Consider the following 13376-nt stretch of genomic DNA (forward strand, 5'->3'; position numbering starts at 1 on the left):
TGAGCTATAATATTTACTCTCCAGCAGGAGACAAGGGTATCATCCAAGCCAAGCAAATTGTGCTTTTCATGATTTAAATATTGAACAAGGGGTGCCACTTGTTAACTCAAAGGCTGTATCAGGCTTAAAGCAACCTATCTAGGGCTGAGTTCCAAAGGGGGATATAGTGGCCTATTTTAAGTTTCAAAGTTTTCAAAGGATGTACCTTAAATTATCCATTTGACTCACCCAAACATGCAAAATGTTTTGATCCTATCTACTCTGGTAGGTCTGAAGGCTACAACAGAGGTTATGGTGGTAGTAAGGTCCCAGGAAGTCCTCAATTTTTATCCCCAGGACAGAATTGGGATACCCAATTAAACCTATTCTTAGATAAACCAGCATCTTCACAAGGCAGCCTGGCCTACGCCTCACCTGTTCCAAACCAGCCATGTAGAAGCTTATGCCACGAATCTCATTCTACAGCATGGGTCTCCAACCTTGGCACCTTTAAGACTTGTGGACTTCAATTCCCAGAATTCAGTGGTGCTGGCTGGGGAATTCTGGGAGTTGAAGTCCACAAGTCTTAAAAGTTGCCAAGGTTGGAGAGCCCTGTTCTACACAGCCAGCTATAAATAGATACAACACAAATCGAATATTCATTTGAGAAGATACTTTCTTACAGTGAGGATACCTCCTTCCCACCCTCCCCGGATTGTTCTGCTGTCAATTTCTGTAACTTCCTGGGATAATGGAAAAAAACATTTAATCGGCCAAGTTACTTGGAAAGATATAAATAACACACGGGGGCAACTACAGGACACCAAAAATGCGCTCTTTGGTCAATAAACTTTTTACGGCCAAGTTTGGTACTCTGCACCCCCTCGGAAAAAGTGCTGGTTAGATATTGGGAGAGGGGAGGGGCGGTGCCAAACCAGATTAAGCCCCAACTCTACTTGATTTGAAGTAAATCACACAGGCCCAGCAACTTAAGACCCTGGAAGGCTACAGAGCGTGTCTTTATTATTCCCCCTTGTAACTAAGGCCTCTGCTTTTTGTCTCTGGAAGATGTAAACACATTTGCTGCAGCCATATATAGAGAGAACCGAGCTGGTCTATTTAGACAAGAAACTTCCTACCTTGGCTGCATTCACAGATTTTGCTAAACTACAAAGCAGTTGGGTGTCATACATAGTGCTAAAGCATTGTACGTGGTTATTTGGGGGCACAGTGTCCCTTTTAAAAACCTGCTATTGTGACTTGTCACTCAACGTTTGGATTAGGGTGTTGTGTGAATTCAAACAGTAGTTAAACAAACTACGGCTTATAAGGTTGTTCCACACCTACCCTTGAGAATTGCCAACCCACAAACTAACAGGCTATTTTAATTGGGTGCTGCAACTCCAGTAAACCATGATTAAACTGGTAGCAAATGGGTTCACACAGTGTAAATCACTACATTGAAAGGACCCCTTAACCAATCGTTAGTATAGCCATTCTAGATAGGTTGGACTCCCGCTCCCATAACCCTCAGCCATAACAATATAATACTACCATGGCAATTCAAATGGAACACTTGGAGAGGACCACTTGGAGAAATCTTAACAGAATTCTGAACTCCTCCTTCCTGAAATCATGTAACTCAAGAGGAACATGAAGGCCAACATAGACAACGATGAAGATTGGTGGGGGCTGTGGTCCAACCTTGTGTCTGATCTTATCTGATGCTTGAAATAGTACAAAGATCAGCACTCAGACCTTGGTTTTCAACAGAAGGTCTCTTAGAACTCAAAATACACATAGCATCCCAACCATATTCATTCTCATATGTCATCGAGATTTCGAGATGTGTGATGTTGTATTTAGTGTGTTGGATCTGGATCAAGGAGTCCCAGATTCAGGTCTATCCTCAACTCAGAATTGCTATGGAGACAGGAAGAAGTACTATGTAGGCCAGGGGTTCCCAACCTTGGCAACTTTACGACTTGTGGACTTCAACTCCCAGAATTTCTCAGCCAGCACGGAGATACTAAACTAAAGCATGGAGTTGCAGCATGGCTGGCTAAGGAATTCTGGGAGTTGAAGTCCACAAGTCATAAAATTGCCAAGGCCGGAGACCCCTGATGTAGGCCAACCGGAACTCCCAAAAGCTAGCAAGGATCTCCCAGATCAAAGCTGGCTGGGGAATTTTGGGAGTTGAAGTCCTCCAGGCTTAAATTGGCCAAGGTTGGAGACCCCAGTCCCAGAGGACCTTCAACCCTGTTAGCCTTCTTGTAAAGCTCTGGAGATCTGGCTGTCTCTCCCAGTCTTTTGGGCTAGCTAGAAGGTTAGGCGAGTCTTGCCGATGACAAAGCTTTTTATTCTGAGGGTTATTTTAAGCAGAGTGTCATGACTTATGTACTTCTAGGGTGGTTTTAATCTTACAGGGTTCAATCCTAGCAATCTCCAGGTAGGACTAAAAAAAAAAAAATCTAGCTTGAAATTTTGAAGAACGGTTGCCATCCCTAGATGCAAATGTGACATCACTTATGTTCCTTTTTCATTTGTCCTCTTTCGGTATTTCTTTAAGGGAAACGTCTTATCTACTCACAGCAATTATCAAAAGGATTAGAACTGCCCACAGAAAGATTATCCTGCAGCCAAAGGGAACCCCCACCCCACTGCTTTGATTACTGCAAATGGAAACATATTGTTCTTAAACATTTTAGTGTGTAACCAATTTGTGAATGTGCCTCCTATGGGGAAATTTATTTAAGGAGGTTTTTTTCCCACCCCTCCCAAAGAAAGCTTGTTTTATCTTTATTCTCTCTTCCCAAAAAAAAAAGCATGCAAGGCAGCCTCTGTGGGAAGCAGGTTCCCTTAATTGTCAGGTTTACCAAAATGCTGTAATTTTTCCAATTGCAAATTGTGGAAATGGAATCCCATGGAAATTATGGGTCCCCAGAATATCCCAGAAATTAAAGCATACCTATACGAGCTGAATGTACTTTCAGGTAGTCTACGCTCAATAAGATGAAGGTTGCGAGTTCTTTTCTCTGACTGCCAGGACAAAGAAATATGCCAGTCCTGCCCTTACATGCAAATGAATGATCTAAATTAGAGGCAGCACTGACATTTACATGGACCACAAACCAAGGTTCAGGTAGTATTCTACCAGCATTTAAAAAAAAAAAAAAAAAAACCTCAAGCACACACTAAACTTTATTTAGAACATCTGTACATCTAAACGGAAGATTCACGGAGTGATTGCAGGATATTTAATGCAGGTTTAAATAAGCACCTTGCAGACCGATTGATTTTGGCCTGTTGACTGACTGACCGACAGAGGAATCGTTTCTTCCTCCTGGGATAAACACACAAACCCCACAAACGGAAGGCATCAGAAACAGCCTGAACGAAAGATGCACAGTAGAACATCAGCCTTGGAACTCTCTCTTCATAAACAGTAGCGCAAATATCACCTTCTAGCATGTCCCGTTGTCACTGCAGCTAAAAGCAAGTTTCAGGTGTGATATTACCTAACCCTATGCATCCCACCTATATGGCTACATCAGAAAATGGTATTTTAAGAACATTTTTTAAGGACAAAAGACTGCCAAGTCCCCGCCAAGCATTCTCAGAGGTTAATTCCATTACGGCAATACGCCTGGTAGGAATTCACCATTCGTTAAGGAATTGGATCAGAATTGGTCGCCATTCTGAACAAACGAAGCCACTGTTTTTCAGAGGGTCAGGAAGGAACCGAAGGTTGTGCTTTTCCTAAACAGAGGTCAGCTCAGTCTTAAGACCAGGAGCCGTTTTCCCTTTAAGAACTAATTAGTAATCATAAGCTAGGTTTTGACCAGGTTTAGCAACATCACAGCATCTATGGAGCAAAAGCAAAACGACTGCAGCCCTCTTTGTAGAAGGTGGCCGATACAATTGAAGTGGTATATTTCATACAGGAGAGATGCTGGGAGGGAGGGAAAAAAATCACCAATCCACCATCACTCCCAAGCTGGTCTACTAGCAGTCACAAGGGTTAGTCAACTTCTCTAGTCAAGTTGCTTCTTCCATCTCTGACCAGATTCCGATAGTTTTCAGGGCTGCGTTTCGATTGTGGCTTTATAAGAAAAACATACCCAGCTTTCCAAAAAGTAGGAAACGGGAAACTCTTATCGTTTCCCCAACAACTCTACCCCACCTCCAACAACCCCAGAAAAGGAGCTCTTAAGTCCCCAAAACATCCCTCCACCGAAATTTAGCTTTTGCGGGGCAATGCTGGTTTAGAGACAGCAGAAGGCGAGGGACGGGGGGGGGGGGGGGGGGTCAAGCTGCTGTGAAGAGGGGGGGGGGGCACGTCTGAAGAAAGCAACCTCCCCTTTGGGGAGCCCAAAGCCATCCTCAGCCAGCATGCAGAGGCTGCAGTGGGGGGGGGAGAAGGGGAAGAAACATCTGGCGGGCAAAGCCCAGCCTCCATATTGGCCAATTCTACCTACCTTCCTAAGTCCCCCCCCCACTTTCACCAGATGGTGGGAGAAAAAGAGCCCAAAAGGGGCATGGGGGAGGGGGTGGGCAGGAGGGCTGAGATAGGGAGGGGGATTCCAGAGGAAAGCAACCCAAAAGAAGCACCTGGGGAAGGGGGGAAGGAGGACTGGGGGGACCTGGAGGAAAAGAGCCCAAAAGGGGCATGGGGGAGGGGGTGGGCAGGAGGGCTGAGATGGGGGGGGAATCCAGAGGAAAGCAACCCAAATGAAGCACCTGGAGGGGGGGGAAGGTGGCCTGGGGGACCTGGAGGAAAAGAGCCCAAAAGGGGCACCTGGGGGGGGTGCAGGGAAGGCTGGGAGGGGGGGCAAATCACCCGAGACCAGGAGGAGCCCCCAAAACCTCTCGTCCATCCCTCTCCGACTACACGGAGGACCCCCAGACGGCAGTGGGGAGTGGGGAGTGGGGGGGGGCCTTCCTGGAGCCCTGGCCAGGCAGAAGAAGCGCCCAGCTCCCGAGGGCCCCCCCCCGGGTGGGTCCCTTCAGCCCCGCAGCGAAGCCTCGCCGCCCGCTCCCCCTTCCCCTTCCCCTTCCCCTTCCCCGTCCGTCGGTCCGTGGGCGCTTACCTCCTCCTCGAGGCTGCTGCTGCTGTGCTCGCTCTCCTTGGCCAGGTTGCTCATGGTGGGTGCGGAGGGCGGCCGGCCGGGGCGCGGGGCAGGCGGGGCGGGGGGGGGGAGGTGAGGCTCGCGGGCGCCGCTCCGAGGTGGCTGCTTCGCCTGGCCGACGGCGGCGGCTTCTTCTTCTTCTTCTTCTTCCTCCCCTCCGGGCTGGCGGGCTGCGTGAGGGGAGCGGAGGGGCCGCGGGGCTCCTGCCGGACGGGGCTGCGGCTGCGGCTGCTGCTCTTGCCGGGGCTGCGGGCGCCGCGGGGCGAGGCGAGGCGAGGTGAGGCAGGTGGCGGGGCGGGGGGTGGCCGGGCTTGCGGGGGGCCCCGAGGTGCGCGAGTGCGGTGCAGGTTGGGGCGGGGCACGAGCGCGCCTTATTGGACGCCGCCCCGGGCTCGCGGCCAGCTGGACGCCGCTGCCGGCCAATGAGAGGCCGAGGGGCCAACGAGCTGCAGCTGCTGCCGCCGGGGCCCGCCAGCAAACACACTCACACACACACACACACTCACACACAGACAGACAGAGCCCCGCAGCGGTGCGCGCGCCCGGCTGGGGTGGGGAGGTGTGGCCGAGACGGCGGCCCGGGGGCGGGGGCGGGGCCCCTCTCGCCGTCTCCAGGGCAACCCGCCGGCCAATCCCCGCCTCCGCCTTGCCCAAAACTTTCGACGGTCCGTCGCGCGCCCTGCCTCCCTCCCTCCCTCCCTCCCACCGCGGAACTTTTTAAACTTTGATGAACTTCCTTAAAGGGCTCGCGCGCTTTTCCCGCCGCCCACGGCAGCCGCCTCTCGCTCGCTCAGCCCACGGCCACGCGCTCCCGGGAGACGGCGGGAGGGAGGGGGGACTAAAAGGGAGCCGGGCGGGAAAAGAGGGGTTGTCCCCCCCCCCCAGTTATCTTCTTCTTCTTCTTCTTCTTCTTCTTCTTCTTCTTTATATTATTATTATTATTATTATTATTATTATTATTATTATTATTATTATTATTATTATTATTATTATTATTATTATTATTATTATTATTATTATTATTATTATTATATACACAAAAATGACAGTATACACAGCAAACGAGATAACCATGCCGGATTTCGTATCACAATGCCTTACCAAGGCATTATAAAGTGTTATTAACACTTCACGTCATCTTGATTCTATCTATCTATTTATTATTATTATTATTATTATTATTATTATTATTACTACTACTACTATTATTATTATTAGCATTAGCATTAGCATTAGTATTTAATCTTTAGTGAGATTCACAGCCTTTGAGGCTGGTTAATAGCTCAGTAGCTCGAGTCCTAACCAAGGACCTAGGAACTGTTAAGGTATTGTCGGAGGATGTAAGCATTATTATTATTATTATTATTATTATTATTATTATTATTATTATTATTATTATTATTATTATTATTATTATTATTATTATTATTATTATTTATTGGTTAATCTTTAGTGAGATTCACAGCCTTTGAGGCTGGTTAATAGCTCAGCAGCTCGAGTCCTAACCAAGGACCTAGGAACTGTTAAGGTATCGTCGGAGGATGTAAGCTGTTCCGAGTAAGGTGGTTTTTTGTATGATGATGATGAAGATGATGATGATGATGATGTCGTTTGGCAAGGTAGCAAAGGGACAGAAAAATCCTGGTGTGGATGCTTTTGGGAGCGGGGGGGGGCGTGGATGGCGAGGGATCTTTTTTCCTCGCAGGTGGAAAGGAAAAAGGGCTCTTTTGGAAACGCGGGAGCTGCGTTCTCACGACCCGCCGAAACCAGCGACCCCCGTTTTTCTAGCCGGGTTGGATAAATGCGTGCGAAGGCGACTCCCTGGGTGGTTTGTTTGTCAATGAGCGGGGCAAACCCCCAGAACTGGGGAAACGCAATGCGGAGGGTGGGGGTTGGGGGTGAGAAGGCATCGTGGGAACGCGGCCATCGGAGAGATGGAAGGTACCCCCGTTACTGCATCCCTATCGTGGTTTGTTTGGGGGCTTTGGATTTACACGTTATAGGTGGATTTAAAAAAAAATGAAACGAGCGCTCAAAAAAAAAAAACCGAGCTTGCGATCGGGAGACGATATGAAATAGATTTCGTTAATTAGTTAATTCGCTTTTTTTTTTTTAGCCGAAATTCCTCCCTGCCTTGAAATGCCTCTCTTTGAAAGGTGCCCAATTCGCCCCATTGTTTCCATTATGGGAAGCGACGAAATCACGTTCCCTCCGCGGCTTTCTCGGACCCGGGACTCGGGTTTGCTCCTCCTTCCGTCCCACTTCGGGGTTTCCCTCTGAACTGGGCTCGATTCCCGTTGCTTTCCGTGAAAGCTCTGCATCTTTTCCCCTGGGAACAATACAATCCTCCGCCGTAGACGGATATTCTTTCTGAATATTTTTTCCCCTCCGATTTCCTACTGAAATCCTACGGCCCTGGGCTTTCCTCGTGGTGTCCCATCCAGGCTGTAACCAGCTCTGGCTTTGCTTCCCCCCCTTTTTCCACCCCCTCCATATAAGCCAGGGTCACTTTGATGAAAGCAATTCCTAGAATCTGCTCGTAGGATTTGCAACCTTCGTCGATTTTATTCCGTTTCCTTTATCTATACGGATTACCACCGTCGGAACGGAAAAGCAACACGCGTCTTCTAACCCAATTGGAGTCGGGTAAATTGCAAGTTTGGGGTTTAAGAATTCGCGGGGCGAATTCTGCCAGTTGTGGTCGAAACTATAGTTTAGCGCGACTATTTCCTTGCGGGTCTACTCCTAGTTGGCCAAATAAAGTACTCGGTTCAATTCATTTCAGTTCTGAAGTCAAGCGCGTAACGAATCCCGGCTGTCCGGGGGAGCTGGAGAATGGAGCGCCAAGAAAACAACGATGGGGCAACGGAGGAGGAATTCTGGGTACCAGAAAAAGGATCAAAGGCTGGCCTTCCTTTGGAGTTTCAACGAAGGGATCCGTTTCCCAAGTGTTTTTGTTTTTTCAAGAAGCAACTGGACTTTCTGGTTTTTCTTTGAAGACGTTTCGCTTCCCATCCAAGAAGCTTCTTTAGCTCTGACTGGATGGTGGGGAACGGAAGGATAACCAGTAACTTTTTCACCGTCTAGATTATTTGCTAAGAATCTAGTTGTAAAGTATCTTTGTAGGTAGATTCCTGCCAAACAACCTCTGGTTGTAAGAGCCTTCCATTTCCCACCATCCAGTCAGAGCTGAAGAAGCTTCTTGGATCAGAAGCGAAACGTCTTCAAAGAAAAATCAGAAAGTCCAGTGGCCTCCTGAAAAAAAAAGCACCTTGGGACAACCATAGATGGCTGAGAATCTCCATAGACATTTCCCCAAATGGGATATGCCAAATCTGTTTAGGCCACCCGCCAACGAGCCGAGAGGGCGGCTCTCGTTGGACTCTAGCATTTAAAAGTGCCAGGGGGAGCGAGTCTGCACGTCGGAACGCTTCTCCACGCGAAAGCCGACCCGCCTCGGTTCTGAGAGAGATCGCGGGGTTCATCCGTTGCAGGAAAACCCCAAAGGGCTCTCCTGCCCCTAAAAGCTCGGCCAATTTGGGGGGGCATTGTGCCCACCCCATCTGTAACCCTGTTTCCCCCCCCCCGCAGGCGGGGGGAATGGGGGGCCTCTGCCTTTTTGCAATCCCGGGCAAACGCCTCTTCTTTATAGTTAATTCCGATGATGGTGGGGGGCGTCCTTGTGGGAAGGAAGAAGGCTCTCCGCACATGCTCAGGAGCACGGTCGTCCTGGCAGATTGCGGGGAGAAACCTGATCTGAAGACAAGCGATGCCTTTGCCAAGCAAGACCTCGCCTGCGCCAGGATTGTAGGGAAGAACCCCGATTTTCTTGGAAAGGGGAGGCTGTTATTTTGTACCTGGGTTTGTTGGTTTGGGTCCCGCTGCAAAGAATTTGGGGGCCACGAGGCGGTCCCGATACACACTTTCGCTGAGAGCCAGCCCAGGTCTTTGTTGGGTGTGTTTGCGTGTGTCTACAGGAGACCTCGGATGTCCTTATTTATAATTTTTTTTTAAAGAAAAAAAAAATCCGAGTCCAAATGTATCCGCTCGATTCGTTAGCCCGCATTTTCCGTCGATCAGAAACCGTTTTATCTTGGAGAGGCAACCAGGCGAAAGCGGAGCGGAGGATTCGAGGGGTGTTAAAAGCTCCCTTCGCTCTTCGGGAGCGGAGAAAACGGCCAGAGAAAATCGCTCTTTCGGGCGGCAGGGGAGCGAATCTCTCTGCATCACCACCCAAGGAAGGAAGGAAGGAAGGAAGGAAGGAAGGAAGGAAGGAAGGAAGGAAGGAAGGAAGGAAGGAAGGAAGGAAGGAAGGAAGGAAGGAAGGAAGGAAGGAAGGAAGGAAGGAAGGAGAGAGAGAGATGGATGGATGGATGGATGGATGGAAAGAAGGAATAGAGATGAGAAGGAGGAGGGAGGGAGATGGGAAAGAGAAGGAAGGAAGGAAGGAAGGATAGTAGGAAGAGAAGGAAAAAAGGAAGGCAGGAAGGCAGGAAGAGAGGGATGGATGGATGGATGGAAAGAAGGAATAGAGATAAGGAGGAGGGAGGGAGATGGGAAAGAGAAGGAAGGAAGGAAGGATAGTAGGAAGAGAAGGAAAAAAGGGAGGGAGGAAGGCAGGAAGGAGAGGGATGGATGGATGGATGGATGGAAAGAAGGAATAGAAGAGGGAGGGAGATGGGAAAGAGAAGGAAGGAAGGAGAGGGAGGCAGAAAGAAGGGAGGGAGGGAGGGACGAAGGAAACTCAGCCCCTCTGTCTGCCTTTTGAAGGTCCCCCTTCTCCGACTCGTGTAAGGAGCCTCGTCTGAAGGCGACTGACAGGGCAGAGGCGCTCTTCTCCAAGCCAAATTGGCCGTAGTTTTAGGGCGCTGCCGCGGCTTCTCCCGTTGGTTCGCATTAGCCCTTGCGTTCCGACGTACAGCAAGCATAAGGAAGACACTTACATACATGCCTTCTCTTCCTCCTCCTCCTCCTCCTCCCTCGGTTGCTAAATTTCATTTTCTCCGGATAACAAGAGATCATTTTGTGGAGAAAACAAAATGCCTGATCATATCTTCCTCCAACCTGCCGCCCTTCAGGTGTGGGGTTACAACTCTCAAGGTGCTGGGAATTCTGGAAACCGTAATCCAGATCCAGAATTTACTGTAATCCAGCAAAAAATGTTCCTTGTATGTGTGTATGCGTATGTGTGTGGGATCTGATTTCATCGATCCATTTGCAGAAAGCAAGGGATTCATTGGGCGTAGCTGTTAAGGCGCTGGTCTAGAAACCAGGAGACTGGGAGTTCTAGTTCTGCCTTAAGCAGGAAAGTCAGCTGGGTGTCTTGAGTATCTCCTTCGCAACCAACTCACCTCACAAGGTTGTTGTGGCAAAAAAAAGAAAAAAAAAAGAAATTTTATGTGTGTTTGCTGCCTGGAGTTACCCATAAAAAAATAAAGGCAGGATTTTAAAAAAAATCAGATCAATTAAAATAAAGAAAACTCTGTACCTAAAAAGGGATCAGTGGGTAGGAGGCACCAGATTGGGGTAGACTGCCCTCCTGCACCTCCCCTGATTAAGCACATTTATTTAATTCATTCGATTTAATTTTGGAAAAAAAATCAGGTCCTTCCCCTGGAGTTCAAGTAGCAGCTGTCACTTTGGCTAAAATCAAACGGGATCAGCTAATGATTGCTTAAGCCAAGATTGTTCTTAATAATAACAACCAGTAACTCTTTCACAGTCTAGATTATTTGCTAAGAATTGAGTTCTAAAGTATCTTTACAGGTAGATCGCTGGCAAACAACCTTTGGTTATAAGAATTCTTTTGGCAATAAGCGTTATATATCATCTACATAATCTTACATTTTATATCAATGCAAAATGCATTTTATGTTTTAAGGCATCCCGTTGAGCTTCAGCCTCTTCTCATTTCTCCGTGCTCTTTCTGATTAGCTAGAGAGCAATTTGTAGCTCCTCACCTTAAAAGACAGACTGGGAGATTTCGGCTTTATTCTCTCTAGCGAGAGAGGAAAAGGCATCTTAAAACTCCTGCTCTGGGGTGAGAAGGAGAAGGAAGTTCTCACCAAAAGTTTTTGAGTGGGAGTGGTGACGGTGAAATTCCCTTTGCATTTTTCCCATCGGGAAATTTTGCTTTTTTTTTTCTCACAGGAAATCTTACAACTACGAGTCTCTGGGAATGAGAAGGGGGGGGGGAGGTGGAAGACTTGTTCCTTCTCTTTTTTACTACACGTTTTCACCTTTCTTCTCTTTTCTCAGCCGGAAAAGGCCAATATAGATATTGGAAACTGAACTTGGAGTAGATAATGCCCTTAAGCAAACATCATACAAACAGCTAACCCTTATCTCAAATATTGTTCTTTCTTGTAAGAAGGGAGGTTCTTGGGGTGTAAGAGTGTAAGAGAGAGTGAAGAGAAAACTCAAGCAGACTTGTAAGATTCTGTTTTCATGTTGTTGTTGTGTCCGACCCATCGCGACCTCATGGACAACGTTCCTCCAGGCCTTCCTGTCCTCTACCATCCTCTGGAATCCATTTAAGCTCACGCCGACTGCTTCGGTGACTCCATCCAGCCACCTCATTCTCTGCCGTCCCCTTCTTCTTTTGCCCTCAATCTTTCCCAGCATTAGGCTCTTCCCCAGGGAGTCCGTCCTTCTCATTCGGTGGCCAAAGTGTTTCAGTTTCATCTTCAGGATCTGGCCTTCTAAGGAGCAGTCAGGGTTGATCTCCTCTAGGCAGGGATGAAATTCAACAGGTTCTGACATGTTCTGGAGAACCGATAGTGGAAATTTTGAGTAGTTTGGAGAACCAGCAAATACCACCTCTGGCTGGCCCCAGAGTGGGGTGGGAATGGAGATTTATTTATTTATTTATTTATTAATTATTAGTTCAATTTATATGCCGCCCTTCTCCAGAGACTCAGGGCAGCTTACAATGCACTTATAGCAATAGCCTTCATTCTTTTGTATATACTTGCTTATTAGGGCTTTTGGCCCCCCATAAGTGGTGTTTCTACAAAGTCAGCTTATTGCCCCCACAATCCGGGTCCTCATTTTACCTACACTCGGAAGGATGGAAGGCTGAGTCAACCTTGAGCCTGGTGAGATTTGAACTTGCAGTAATTGCAGGCAGCTGGTGCTACTTAACAGCGTTTTAGTCTGCTGCGCCACCAAGGCTCTATATTTCCCCCCACCTCAATTTATTTTGGTCAACAATCTGGGATTGTCTCTCAGGCCAGCCAGAATGCTTTTCCTTACAAGGCTTAGCACCATTATTGTTATTTTTTAAATAGTTTATTTGTACCTTTTCATTTAAGATACATAAGTGTTTTGTGAACAGTGTATTGTCTGGGTCGGTTGCTTACATAATAATGTTTTGCCAGCTCCTAATTTCTACCTCTATTATCCAACCATTTATAAAACAAATCCCATATTTGAAAGTACTCTGTAGCTATTTATTTATTTAGTTTGTCGATCGTGTACTAGATAACATGCATAAGTATAAACAGGGACATGAACAAGGAATGAGTACAGATAAATGGGGACAGTGGGACAGGGATGGTAGGTGTGCTGATGTGCTTATGCACGGCTCCTTTACGGACCTCTTAGGAATGGGGTAAGGTCCACGGTAGACAGTTTAAGGTTGAAGCTGTGGGCGGGTTTGAGGATGTAACCACAGAGTCAGGTAGAGCATTCCAGGCGTTGACCACTCTGTGGCTGAAGTCGTATTTTCTGCAATCGAGTTTGGAGCAATTTACTTTGACTTGGTATCTTCCTTTTCTTTTATCTTTAATGTCAGTCTATCCATTTCTGCGCAATCTATTTTTTTTTTTTTATAAATTACATCTTCTTTTCTCACCATTATTTTTGATACTGGCAGGTATTGGATATTCAGGGAAGTTCAGAGGAGGTGTTATTTCCCCCCCAGCCTTTCTCTCTCTCCCCTCCAGCTTTACGGAGACATGTATGAAAGGAAGCCCAGGATTTCTCCATGCAAACCACTTGGGCTACCGTTCGGTAGATATTCGGACCTAAGCAAGTAACCCAAGTAAAATCCAAAACAGACGGATTGAAGAACTTCCCGATCAACTGCTGGGAATCTTTGCTAGGTTGCTTCTGCAAGGCAGCTTGCAATAATTAAGCCTGCATGTACAATGAACAAATAAGAAGATAAGATGCTTTGAAAACAATGCGCGCAAGAGGAAAAACATGCTCAGCGCTGCATTCATGGCATCATTTACAAAAGCAGCGTGAACCTGCGAGCTGAGGCTT

General features: G+C 47.4%; 1 protein-coding gene across 2 annotated transcripts in view; it reads right to left on the bottom strand.

Annotated features, from left to right (window-relative positions):
• RBPMS2 (RNA binding protein, mRNA processing factor 2) overlaps positions 1–5621 on the bottom strand; it is a 33477-nt gene extending 27856 nt beyond the window's left edge. Inside the window, exon 1 of one of the 2 annotated variants that reach the window (XM_034432628.3) lies at positions 5070–5621. In XM_034432628.3, the coding sequence (XP_034288519.1) occupies positions 5070–5123 (54 nt within the window). In that variant the 5' untranslated portion in view covers positions 5124–5621. The remainder of the gene's footprint in view (positions 1–5069) is intronic. The other variant, XM_087877933.1, reaches the window with a different exon arrangement.
• Between the last annotated feature and the right edge of the window lie 7755 nt (positions 5622–13376).

The sequence above is a fragment of the Pantherophis guttatus genome, chromosome 13 (genome assembly GCF_059756535.1).
Source record: "Pantherophis guttatus breed Tessera chromosome 13, ASM5975653v1, whole genome shotgun sequence".
Lineage (NCBI taxonomy): Eukaryota > Metazoa > Chordata > Lepidosauria > Squamata > Colubridae > Pantherophis > Pantherophis guttatus.